Source organism: Gekko japonicus, unplaced genomic scaffold, assembly GCF_001447785.1.
Source record: "Gekko japonicus isolate JY-2015 unplaced genomic scaffold, Gekko_japonicus_V1.1 scaffold58, whole genome shotgun sequence".
Taxonomy (NCBI): Eukaryota; Metazoa; Chordata; class Lepidosauria; order Squamata; family Gekkonidae; genus Gekko; species Gekko japonicus.
Window position 1 is genome coordinate 229,853 of NW_015162475.1, and position 13,033 is coordinate 242,885.

At 46.8% G+C, this 13,033-nt stretch overlaps 1 protein-coding gene across 1 annotated transcript in view; it reads right to left on the minus strand.

The window, feature by feature from the left end:
- Positions 1-13,033, minus strand: part of BMPER (BMP binding endothelial regulator) — a 272,459-nt gene that overhangs the window by 208,059 nt on the left and 51,367 nt on the right. The window contains exon 3 of the mRNA XM_015405739.1: positions 2,435-2,534. Coding sequence (XP_015261225.1) covers positions 2,435-2,534 — 100 coding nt within the window. The remainder of the gene's footprint in view (positions 1-2,434; positions 2,535-13,033) is intronic.

Below are 13,033 nucleotides of genomic sequence, written 5' to 3' on the forward strand. Positions count from 1 at the left end.
AAGCCCAGCAGGAACTCATTAGCATAATAGGCCACACCCAACAGCAGAAACCTATTAGCATATTAGGTCACACCCCGTGCCTTCCCTTGGCTTGCCTGGGCGCCCCGCCCGCCCGCCTTGGAGTCCACCAGGGGGGTCGCTCTCTAGGCCTTCCCTCTGTAGCCACGCACGCAGAGGTTTTGGCTGTAGTGGGCGTGGCCAACTCTGGAGCCAGCCGGAACTCCTGCCCAAAAATAGCCCTGATCATAAACAAATGCCACGTTGTAGTTTTTTTAATCCTGCCATTTGGCATTCTTCTAAGCACTCCTTAACCATGTTAGTGGCCGCCGGTCTGATTGGATCGACAGTATTTTGGTGCATCGTATGCAGTTCTGAAAAAAGACCTGGCCCTGAGCTGTTTGATGTTGAACCAAACAGACCTAATGGTGAGCTCACCTCTGATCATCACACTTGAACAAGGGAAGTTCAACTGTCAAATATGTTCAATGTGAAATCTGCAGCATCCCTAGCTTTACGTCAGCACTGTCCCATTAAGCTCACAACGTGGGAGACAGCACATACGTTATAGTTACCATAAGGATGCTGGCCAAAAGAGTCGCCCCATGGCAAGGCCTACTCATCCCTGTCTTCACAATTACAACTACTCGCCATGTGAATCAGCATCAGACTGCTGAGACCCGCAAGGGAATGACACACTCATCTGCGTATGCAGTACTTCAGACATTACATTCCCATCTGTGTCATAACAGTGGCACCATTAGCCTGTGAGGCTCTATAGCCTCTTCCTCAGATGCTAGGGGGTGTGGAGACCCACAGTGGGATGACACTTCTCTCCAGTGTTCCCTCTAAGCTGAGTTAGTGTGAGCTATCTCACAGTTTTTTAGCCTCCAGCTCACTCATTTTTGTCTTAGCTCAGGAAGGATGGCTCCAGAGCAAACTAATTTATGCAGTAGCCACATTGCTTGCTCACAACTTTAATGCAGGGAGCTCACAAAGTAGAATTTTTGCTCACAAGACTCCACAGCTTGGAGGGAACATTGCTTCTCTCTGTGGCAAATGCTTATAAAAATTACAGTAAGAAAGGGAGGTAAGAGGAAATGCTGGTACTACAAAAAGAGGTTTTCCCCTGACCCAGCTCAGCAGACCTTCTGAGACCCTCACATGGTCTAAGGAGACTACGCAAGATGAAAGGAGGAATAGAACAGGGAAACCTGACAGGTGGATAAAAGTTCTTACACTTGCCAAAGGAGCTGCTTGGATTCCAGAGAGAAGGTGTTGTTTTTTTGAATAGAACAGGGAAACCTGACAGGTGGAGAAAAGTTCTTACACTTGCCAAAAGAGCTGCTTGGATTCCAGAGAAGGTGTTGTTTTCTATTTTACTTCATTTATACCTCACTGGTCTACCCAACAGAGACACAAAGGCTGCGGTCACACAGACGGGGTTTCGGGGTGGAGAGGGACTTCAATGGGGTATAATGCGATAGAGTCTGCCTTCCAAAGCGGTTGTTTTCTCCAGGTGAACTGATCTCTGTTGTCTGAAGATCAGTTGTAATAGCAGGAGATCTCCAGCTACAACCTGGAGGTTGGCAACCCTACAATCACACCATTCTGGGAGTTGGGGGGGAGGGGACAAGTTATAACCTCCAAGAAATCCATTAGGAATACCAACTGTTACTGCTCATCTTTTAGTATTTCTTTTGGAGTGGAAGCATGGCTTCCTCTCAAACACAATAGAGGCACTAGTCTTAATAAAGAAAACAGAGTTCTACTGGGCCACAAGGTTTGGTATGTGTATCTCAGGACAGTGGCCAGAGAGAAGATGGACATGTATTTAGTGATTGATATTTTATCCCACCACTCCTCCAAAGAGCTAGGGGAGCACACATTGCTGCTGTGTGGTTGGATATTGGCCACTATAAGCAAAAGCGCACAAATTGATCAAGAGAATCAGTCCCCATAGTTGGTTGGCTGTGGGTTTCTTTGGTGTTTCGCCCAAAATGACCTGTCTTCCAATTCATCGCCTTGCCTTGCATAAAGCACATACTACAAATAAGAGATATTGTGGACTGAGGGGATGTTCTATGTTATTATAACAATGACTTCTTAGAGGTACCATTTTAAATCTGCTAATTCTTTTTTTTAATCTCCCAGGAGCTGAACAGGAGGCTATTGAACAAACCCTACCAAAGTGGTTTTGAAGTCTTCTTTTGTGTCAAATAAACATTTTGTACAGCTGTTGTACACTATATTAAGCATAGCATTTGACAAAGTGAGCCCTAGTCCATGAAAGTTTATGCTGGAATAAAATATTCTGTTGGCTTTTAAACTCCTGTTTATTGAAGAGTTTGGGTTCTCATTCTGACAAACCTACATCCACCATAATTACTGTCTTTAAAAAATTAATATGAGAGGGAAAGTATGTAGATCACTGCACCTTTGCATCGCTCACAGCACGTTCCTCTCTGCTTAACGACCAGGGCGCACTCCTTGGAAAGTACTGGACACTTCTCCCGTTTGCATGTCACTTCCTTGTTCTAGGGGAAGAAAAGGCAAGACACACACTGAAAGCAAAGTCTACCACCAGTCTCCATTTTATGCAGTTAAGGAGAAGCAAAATGAAGTTAGCTTTAGGGGAGAAAATTCCACAACTTGACCAGAGCTCTTTGGGACACAGAGGACATTACTACTGCTTCACGCAGATCGACAGAGTATTTCCCTTGTGACACCATCTGCAACAGAAGGGAGTGCAAAATTAGGGAGATGGGGAGCAGAAGCAACTCTGAAAAGGAGACTGGACCTAGATAAAGTTATGCCAAAGGAAACATGTGACTCGTTTCATGCTAACGTTACTTTTTGGAATACTGTAGAAATGATAATATTTATGTAAACTGTAGCTGAAACTATTAGAATACCTGTTCCAGGACTTCCTTGTGCGAACAAAAATATTTGGCTATGACCATTCAACAGGTCTGTGTATTATAGAGAGTTTTAAAAAAATGAAGTCTAAATTTCCAACCTAAATAAAGACAAAGGTGGCTTGAATGAACTCCATTCTTTAAAAAAAATGAAACTATTAGCCAAGGACACAGTGTCGCCAGCATTAAGCATGTTTAAGTCCCACTGAGTTCAATAGCAGACAAATCATTTAAACCTTTCATTTTAATATTTTTAACGTTGTCCCTTGAGTATTAAGCACCCTGCAAATGTTCTCATATCTAAGACCTGCTCTGTCCGTTACCTTAGCAACATGGGGGCCACTTTTCTGTGCTTTTATTCCATACCCCTACAGAAAAGGCTGAACAAACCATGTGGGTAAATTAAATCATGGTGGTTTTTTTGTTTTTTAAAAGAAACACCAGAATTTAAAAGCCTTGCACTCTTGCATCATCTAAACAAGTCTTATGGTTGTAATCACCAGCCATGGACAGGAAACCAACTTTTCATCCATCGGTTTTGCTGTTTGCAAATAGTTTGAGCCTGTTTGTTTGGTTTCTTTTCACATATTCAGACAACAAAGTACAGTGCAACTGGCCATCTTTTAACCATTAGCACTTTTATTCAACCCAAGGAGAGTTCTAGTTTCCTCCTTCCCCACAGACCTGTAGCAGCTACATGCCGGCTGGCAAACCATCATTTAAATAAAGAGCGAGCAAATCAAGCGAGTCTTACATTATTTTGTGCTTATTTAAAGTCCATGTTACTAGGTTGTTTCTCACATTTGCATTTCCCACGCAGCTTTATGAGGTATAGCTCCCCCCAGGTCATTCAGTTACATGACCATACATGATCCTGAGGTAGAATCAATTTCACTTGTTCCCCGCAAAGCAAGGAAGTGAAACTCCTCCACCACAAGGAAACAAAATCACACTGCCACAACTTCTGCACATCTCCAAATCTATTTAACTGGTGTTCAAGGTGGATGGTAGGCAGGGTGAACAGATCCAGGGACTGGCTCACAAGTGACCATGATGGCTGAGCACAGCATGTTTGCCTATTGATCATACTGGACATGTTCACAGCATCTCTAGTCCAAAGCAGCCAGACAGAATTCTAACAAGAGATCTGACAGGTTCATGAAGGACTTCACCATTTCTAGGCCACCACTAAAGTCATATTAAAAATAACTCCCCATCTCAGAATAATTCTACAAAGGCATCCAGTCAACTTTCTCCAAAGCATCCAGATATACTGACAGGACACTTAGCTAAACAGACCATTGATCTGAACAAATACAGCCGTGTTTATTTATTAGTAAGGACTACTTGGCATACAATAAAATCACACTAAGCTTAGCTAGATTCTCAGGTTCTAGCGTTCATACTGTGCTCGTAAGCATCTTGCTGGGCCTTGCTGGAAACAAAACTATTTCTTGATTATTCCTGGAGTACACTAGCTAGAGTGCTGAGCTTAGAATGAAGAGTCTCAGCTTCCAGTTTCTATCCAGTCATTAAGATCATTAGGTGAACTCATTCTCAGTCTAAGCCACCCCAACACATTGCTGAGAAGATAAAATGGGTGGAAGCAGAACCATGTTGTGTCACCCTGAGCTCATAACAGGAAGGGAGGGATAGAAATGTGATAAAGAAATTATCCTTCTCCTTCCCTACTGTCTCTGCCTCTCCACATCTTTAGTGCAGATCACTAAAGACAAGCCCAACTAACAGCTTCCTGTGCACTCGGACACAGCTGTGCCATAGCACTCAGCTGGGAGCACAGGACAAAGGGAAGGGCCATAGAATCATAGAGTTGGGACTTCCAGGGTAACCTAGTCCAGGGAATTCACAAATACTTCCCCCACACATACCCCCAGTGGCTCGTGGTCTATGCCAATGCTCCATGCCCAATCGGCCTCAAGTCCAGCCTTACTATGTGATCACTGGGTAGTCATTACACGGTAAGGCTACCCATGCTAGTTTATTTATTTATTTTATTTTTCACATTTATATCCTGCCCAGCCCGTAAATAGGCTCAGGGCAGGTTACAGCCTTTCAATAAATACAACAAAATTTAAAACACATTATAAACATGTAAAATCAATAGTCACAGCTTGCCATAGGGAGAAACCGGCCCATTGATGTAGAGAGGTATGGCCGGTTATCAGTGGGTGGGAGACAGCAACCTCGGGAGGGCCATGTGTGGACACCCACTGCCTCAACCAAAGCCCTGGCAGAACAGCTCCTTCTTGCAGGCCCTGCAGAACCGAATAAGAGCCCGCAGGGCCCTAACGGGCCTCTCGGGCAGGGATTTCCCCGCCCCCCGGGGGGACTTGGCAAATGATACTCAAATGTATCAAATGATACTGGCCCCACCCCCCAACATGCCCGATGTGATTATGTCACTTCCAGGTGACGTCATTGCAGCGTGCGTGCAAAGCGCGCACACCGAGGAACTCCCAGGGAACTCCATCAAAGGTAAGACTTGGCAACCCTAGATCAGCTTCAGGGGTAAGCCTCCATAGAGTGAGTTGCAGTAATCAAGCCTGGAAGTGACCACTGCATGGGTCACCATAGCTAAGTTCTTGGGGGGGAGATAGGGCTTCAGTAGCCTGATCTGCCTAAGATGGAAGAATGTAGATCTGGCGACTGCAGCAACCTGGGCCTCGATAAATAAGGAGGCATCTAGTGTTAATCCCAGGCTCTTCACTTACTCGGCTGGCACCAAAGGTGCCCTTTCCAGTTTGGGAAGCCTGGTGCCCACCTCCATAGCCCCATGATGCAGGTACGGGACCTCCTCTTTCAACTCTGCCGCAACCATCAAGCCACAATGTCCAAAGCCTCAGCCAGATTTCCAGGAACAGAGGACAGGTGACCATCCATTAACAGATAGAGCTGAGTGTCATTGGCATACTGATGGCAACCCAGCCCATAACTCCTGACTAACTGGGCTAGGGGGCGCAAATAGATATTAAATAAAATTGGCGAGAGGATCACCCCCTGCAACAATCCACATTCTATTCGGTACCGTGGGGAGACCCTCTCGCCCAGCACCACCCACTGTCCCTGACCATGGAGAACGGAGGAAAACCATTTCAAGGCAGTCCCCTGAACTCCTATGTCAGCGAGGTGGTGGGTCCTTGAGATTTGGGACTAATGCCTTGGAGAAGGGTAGAGTTTGGGGAGGGGAGGAAGGTGAGCCAGAATGTGATTTCCTCCAGTGTAATTGGTCTCTGCAATCTGGAGATCGCTTGTAATTCAAGGATAACCCCAACCTTGAGGTTGGTAACCATGCATTCAGGGCCCCATTCAAGTTACTAGAATGGCACAACACCATACTCCAAGCCTGCAAACATGACTGGAGAAGCCAAACCTCACCAGTGATTGGGTGCTATCACTCCCTCAAGCTTGCAGGAACTGCCAATCAAAATAGTCTTAGTCTAGTCAAGATTTTCAACCTAGCTGCCTGCAATGAGTCATTAATGGTGGTTCTACACTGCTTAAGAGCTGAGAACTGCAGCTCAAGTCAGGTGATAAATAAGTTCATTGTTCTCAGTGCATAGATGATAAGCATTGAACTGGATTCATTCATTTGCTTTCCTCATTGATACCCCGTCTTTCTCCCCCATGGGGCCCAAAGTGATTTATATACAGGGCTTTTTTTGTAGAAAAAGCCCAGCAGGAACTCATTAGCATAATAGGCTATACCCAACAGCAGAAACTCATTAGCATATTAGGCCACACCCCTGACAGCACAGCTCATTGGCATATTAGGCCACACCCCCATGTTACCAGAAGTGTGCTTATCCAGCCACACCCACCTTTTGCTTCTTATTCTGTTTACCTTGTTTGTTGTCAAAACCCAAAGCTTTTTTTGTAGCAGAAACTCCTTTGCATGTTAGGCCACACACCCCTAATGTAGCCAATCCTAATGAGTTTCTGCTGTTGTGTGTGGCCTGTTATGCTAATGCCTTCCTGCTGGGCGTGGCCAACTTGGAAGTCAGCCGGAACTCCGTTCCTGTGCGTTCCTGCCCAAAAATAGCCCTGTTTTATATATATACATCCTCCATTTTATCCTCACAACAACCCTGTGAGGTAGGGTAAGGATTCACTCCTAGATCTTAGTGTGACACTCTAACCATTATCTTACATTGGCTGGTGTGCAAGAAAAAGGTCTAAGAAAAGAAAAGCCTTTCTGTATAAAATATTGTTGGAAAAGAGCAACATCTGTTACCACTGTAAGATGGAATCTGCCAAAAGAATTATTACTAAATGGAATTACTGTATCATCAGCGGCAACAGCATCAGCATCATTGTTGTTGTTAAATGGATCTTTGGTAATTAAGTTATCATTGGTGCTGTTTACAGAGCATGTTTCAAGTCTTCTAAGCACATCTGTAGACCCCTATAGGGTTCGGAGGAACATCATACCTAGGGGCCCGTGCAGTCTTGAAAGCACCCCTCCCCCAGGTCCATTCAGGCCCCATCATAGGCCCACCTGGGGAGGGGAGGGCCAGGTTTCCCCATTGCGGCTGACATCCGACTTTGCAGGATATGGCCACCATGGCCACCCATCACCCCGCTGGCTCTCCCTGTCATGTGGGACCACAAACGGGCCCACTTCTTGCCCTCAGCCAGCTTTCTGTCATTTTCCCTTCCCCCTTTTTATAGCCCCAACTTCACACCTGGTCCTTGAACCAGGTGCCCTGTTGCTGAGACAACCCTGACTGCACCCTGCTCCACTAGAGTTGCCAAGTAACATTTTCTCCCCTGTGAGGGGATTTGGGGGTTGTTCCAGGAGGGGGTGGGGACTTCCCGATGCAATGATATCACATAGAAGTGATGTCATCATATCCAGGAAGCTGGCACTACCCACACCTGAACTGCAAGTGGTAAATTTGCCACTAGGAGTTCAGGCGCGGGTGTCCCCCGCTTGAAGAAGCCATTAAGGGAAGGTTCCCTTTAAATGGTTTTTTGCAACTGGGTGCCGCACACCTGAACTCCAAAGTGGTGAATTTAGAGGGCCCTCCAGCTGATCGGTGGGCCACAGGCTCCTGCCGATCATCTGGAGGGCCCTTTAAATCTCACAGGAGGAGAGAAAGAGGGTCGGCCGCTGTTGATACTGTAGGGGGCAGGGCTTCCCCTGCTGGCCAGCTGGCTGGCAATGGGCAAGAACCTGCAAAATAGGAGAACCCCCAACTCGACCTGGAAGATGACAACACTATGCTCCACCAAGGTGATCCTTGCAGCTGGGTCCAAGGTTATGTCCTGCCCCACCAGGCAGGCAATTGCCAGGAAGCCTGCCGCAACATCACATAACATCAGGGGTGACCAAACTGCGGCTCAGTAGGGTGGCTGAAGAAGAGAAGGGGAGGGCATGCCTCCCTGATTGGTCTTCCCTTCCCCAGCCAGTGTTCCTCTTCCTGGATAGGCTTGAGGTAGGGGGAGCAGAGAAAGAAAGCAACTTTAACTTTAAATGTGTTCTTAAAGCTCCCCCCCCCCGCCAGCCAGCTGGGAGAAGGCATTTGTCTCCTTAAATCCTTTCTCCAAACCACGCCAGCCGTGTGGGGGCATGGGGGGCTTGGAGGATGCATTAAAAGTAAAGTTGCTTTCTTTCCACCTCTCCCTCCCTCCCCCTCATCTATTTGCTTTCTTTCCACTTTATTTCTTTCCACCTTTCGTTCTCTCTCTCTTTCTCCCCTCCTTCTCCATCTAAAATTAAATGTGTTCTCCAAGCCCCACCACACTGCCACATGGGCCAGCTTGGCTCGGAGAAGGCATTTGTCTCTTTAAATCCCTTCTCCAAGCCAAGCTGGCGCAGCAGCAGGGGCAGGGGGGACTTGGAGAACACATTTAAAGTTAAATGTGTTCTCCAAGCCCCCACCCTGCAGTCCTGCCCACTGGCTTGGAAAAGGCACTTGTATCTTTAAATCCCTTCTCCAAGCCAAGCCAGCTGGTGTGGGAACATGGGGAGGGGTTGGGGAACACATTTAAAGTTAAAGTTGCTTTCTTTCCACTTCTCCCTTCCTCCCTCCCTCCCCATCTGCTTTCTTTCCACTTCTTTCTTTTCACCTTTCTCTTTCAGCCTTCTTTCCTTTCTCTTTCTTTCCCTCTTCCTTCCTTCCCCTCCCTCATCTATTTGCTTTCTTTGTTTCTCTGTGTCATGATCTGGGCTGTGCCACCTGAGGCCTACTAGGCCCAGGGAGCTGGCTAGCAGTAGGTGAGGCTGGGCCTACAACTCCCAGAAGCCCCTGAGAGGTTTTGGAGGCAAAATTGACCAATAGGAAAAGAGGAGGGCTTGGAATAAAAGATCTGGAGCAGCAGGAAAAGCTGTTCTTCTTCCCAGAGGGCAGAGCCAGAAGGAAGGCTGCTGCAGGAAGAAACCCTCATCCTGAGGGAAGGGTGAGTACTCTAAGGCCACTGCAGATAGTGAGCTAGGGACAGTATATTTAGACACATAAGGGCATTTGATTTCTTTTCTTTTCACCCACTTACTGTTATTCTGCACCTTGTTGTTTGACCTCCTATAAAATAAACCTTTTCCTTGTTGTACGCTGCCTGGTCCTCACGCCTATTATTCGGCCAAAGGGGAAGTCTGAAGGTCTTGGGAGGGTGCTCTGGGCCTTCTCAAGGGATCCTAAATCCAGAGTGGTGGCAGGTGACACCCCACCTGAGCCGTGACACTCTGTCCCTCTTAGACGAATAGATATCATTAGCAAACAAATATTATTCGCAATATCTTTACCCCTTCTGTTTTTATTTTTGGCAGACTCATTTAATGCTAATAAAAGCAAATTTCCATATTTTCCAATTAAAATGTGTGTGTGTATGTTCTTGTGGCTCTGAAACATCTGATGTTTATTCTATGTGGCTCTTACATTAAGCAAGTTTGGTAGCTGGTATAAGGGGCTGGTAGCTGGTATAAGGGGCTAGGATTGCCAGCAGAAGGCTGGCAACCGTCAGGAACCTCACCAAGGCAGGGCAGGACCTCACGAGTGACATGATGACACTGCCAGCAACACTCTGGTATCACATCCCATGTGGCCAGAAGTGATGTCAGTACATTGCTTGGGACGCTGTAGCATTTGTGCAAAAATCTATGGTTTAACCATAGAGTTTTCCCCAAATTCTAGGGCATCCCCCAAACATGCCGATGTAATTTTCAGTCAGTTTGGAAGTGACATCAGTGTGTTGCAACCCAGGCTATCCCCCCTACATTTTCCTCATTTATTTTTCTCCAGTCGCCCAGATGGTGCCCTTATGTAGGAAGAGACTGCTGGGGGCTGGGGATTCCCACCCCAGTGGGAACTTGGGATGCATAAGGACACCAGGTGAGTTTGTGGCAAAAGTGAGACCTGAAAAATGGGTTTCCCAGTTCATACTGATCTGCTGTGCTACATCAGCTCTTTGGGCTCATATTATTTCTCACTGAAAATATTTCATATTAGCTGTGCTTTCTAACCAATGAACGCTATTGTACTTCACATCAGCCTCAGGTGCAAAAGCCTGCCATCCCTACGTAATCTATGACATCTTCTGGTATCTGAAGAAGTGCGCTTCCACATGAATAAAACGTTGTTAGTCTTAAAGGTGCCACTGGACTCAAATTTTGTTCTGTATCTTCTGGTAGCATAACAGAAATCCTGGAAAGAGCTCCAATAACGTTTCACAACTTGTTCCCAGCAGAGGAAGCCTGATGACAAAGGCAAGGGATGGCAACAGCTCTGTTAATAAACAATGAAGACACCGAATCCGCTCTTCAGCCCCCCCTGCCATTTGGCCTCACCCTAGCTGTGCACCATTTAATTTTGAGGAATAAACTTTTACTGCTGGAAATTCCTCCTTTCAACGAAGCACTGGGGGGGGGCTCTGCAGCATGCCCCTCCTATAATTACTGGCTGCCCCTGTCCACCTGAGGAGATCACATGCAATAATTACACAGCCCCAAAGGAGGGGGGGGCAATCAAAGGGAGAGAAGAATGTCAATCATAAAACTGAATCACGCAGAGGCTCTGCACTTTGTTTCTCTGTTTCCTACCATCTGAGCCAAGTTACTTTGGAAAGAGAGGTTAAAGTTCTTACTCTATGTGAGCCCCTTGGGCTTGTTTAAAGGAGGGAGGGAAGCCCTCCCAATCCTCACAACTCTGTCTTATTCCTTCTGCAGTCAGTATCTGCTTTGTTATAAAATATGATTCACGATCTCCTTCAGCAGGCCAAATCTGCAATTATTTCAACTGCAGTGACTGCAAAGTATGAGCGGGAAAACTCTGACTCCTTGAGCTGAGGATCAGCCGCTGTCAGAACAGTGCCTATTGTCAAAATGATTCATTCCCGTGTTCTTCTGGCTGCTCTACACCACTATAACAGTTGCAAACACTTAGCCATACATCTGGCTTACCTGGACAGTTGCTCATCTGCTCAGCTTCTTCTAGGCATTTCTGAATTGGCTCTAAGCAGACAGAGCATACCCTATGGAAAATTGACTCGGTAACGTCAGGCCCAATTTCCACTTCCCTCTTACGAAAGTGAACTCCATCAGAGGAACTCATCCTTTAAAGAGGGACCAGGGGAGCAGAATATTTCAGTGTAAGATTTCGTAGCGCGTTTCAAAAGCTCCAGATGAAATGTAGGCTCAGGCTCCGTTCAGACGTCACGCAAAACCATGGGTTAATTATGGTTAATTGTGGTTGGTGTGATTGACTGGATGCAAGGCACGTCATTTGTGGTTGGTGTGATTGACTGGATGCAAGACACTCTACTGTCTGTCACTAGGGCACGTCACGCCAGGATCTGAAACTGTGGCTTGGAATGGTAGTTAAATAATCCCAGTTATTCTCTTGGTTTTGTATAGCACATAATTGTGGAAACTGTGGCTGAGCCCTGACTGGATCCTCTGTGCTGTTCTTATTGTGTAATGCAAGCGGAGGATACCATCCTGGCCCCTTTGAGAAAGATAGGGGAAAGAGCAAAGGCCTGGAAACCAGCATTTGTCTTGACAAATGGAAACTGGGATTTGAATGACTGCCTGCAAGCTACATCTGGGTAACACATTGTTGGGGTGAGGGTGTGCACGTGCTCCCCCAACTCCCTGATCCTGGCCACTGTTCAAACCCTTACTCACCTCCTGTGGCCTCTGCCTGAGAAGAGGGAGGGAGCTGACACCACTGCGGTCCTCCTCCTCTCACTGACCTCCATCCTGCCCTACTTGGAGTTGTCAGTCTTCATCGGCTGCTTTCCCGGACGTTTTAAAGAGTGCTTGGCAAGTTGAGAGGGCAGTCCTGGAGCTTCTGGCTTTTCAGGAGATTTTCCACTCTCTCACGGAATCAGACTATGTCCTGGTCCCTAAAGAGGTGTCATCCTGCATCTCTCCTCTTCCACAGTGCAGCTGAGGAGGGAGCAAAAGCTCAACAGCCTCCCACCGGCAATGGCAAGAAGCCACCAGTTGGGGGGCAGGTAATAGCTGGAATAAACTATAGTTTCACCTTATGTATGAACCACGTCACAGGGATTATAGCAAACCACGGTTTGTTATTTTGGGGGGATTCCTCCAACTCATGCATTTTTTTCCCTTCCTATTTTGCCTCCCCCTCACAACCTGAACCAAACCACTGTTTGCTTGGATCTCAGCTAGTACTTCTTTAGGTGAAAGGACTTCCACTGGTGGAGTGTGATTTTCCTCCCAGTTCTCCCATGGGGGCATGAAATGTCCCCCCAAAGGACAGGAGCTCCCCAGAAACAGGGTTTTTTTGGGGGGGCGTAGGACAGGAGCTCCCCAGAAACAGGGTTTGGGGGGGCATTTCAGTCTTCCACAGGAGGGAGGAGGGGGAAATTGTGGTCTGTGAGCGGAAGTCCTTGCACTCACAGAGCTCCAGTTGGGATCCATCCCTGTGTCTGAAACTGGTTTTTTGTCCTGCAAACCAAGAATCCAAAATCCCTGTGTCTGAAACTGGTTTTTTGTCCTACAAACCAAGAATCCAAGTTTTAATCCTGTTTTGCAAACCTGGCTTGCAGGAAAGAGAGCAAACAGAATCTGTGGTTCAGACACAGTGACAACATGTGGTTTCCCACAAATGCGGAAATCTTTCATTATCAAGCCATGC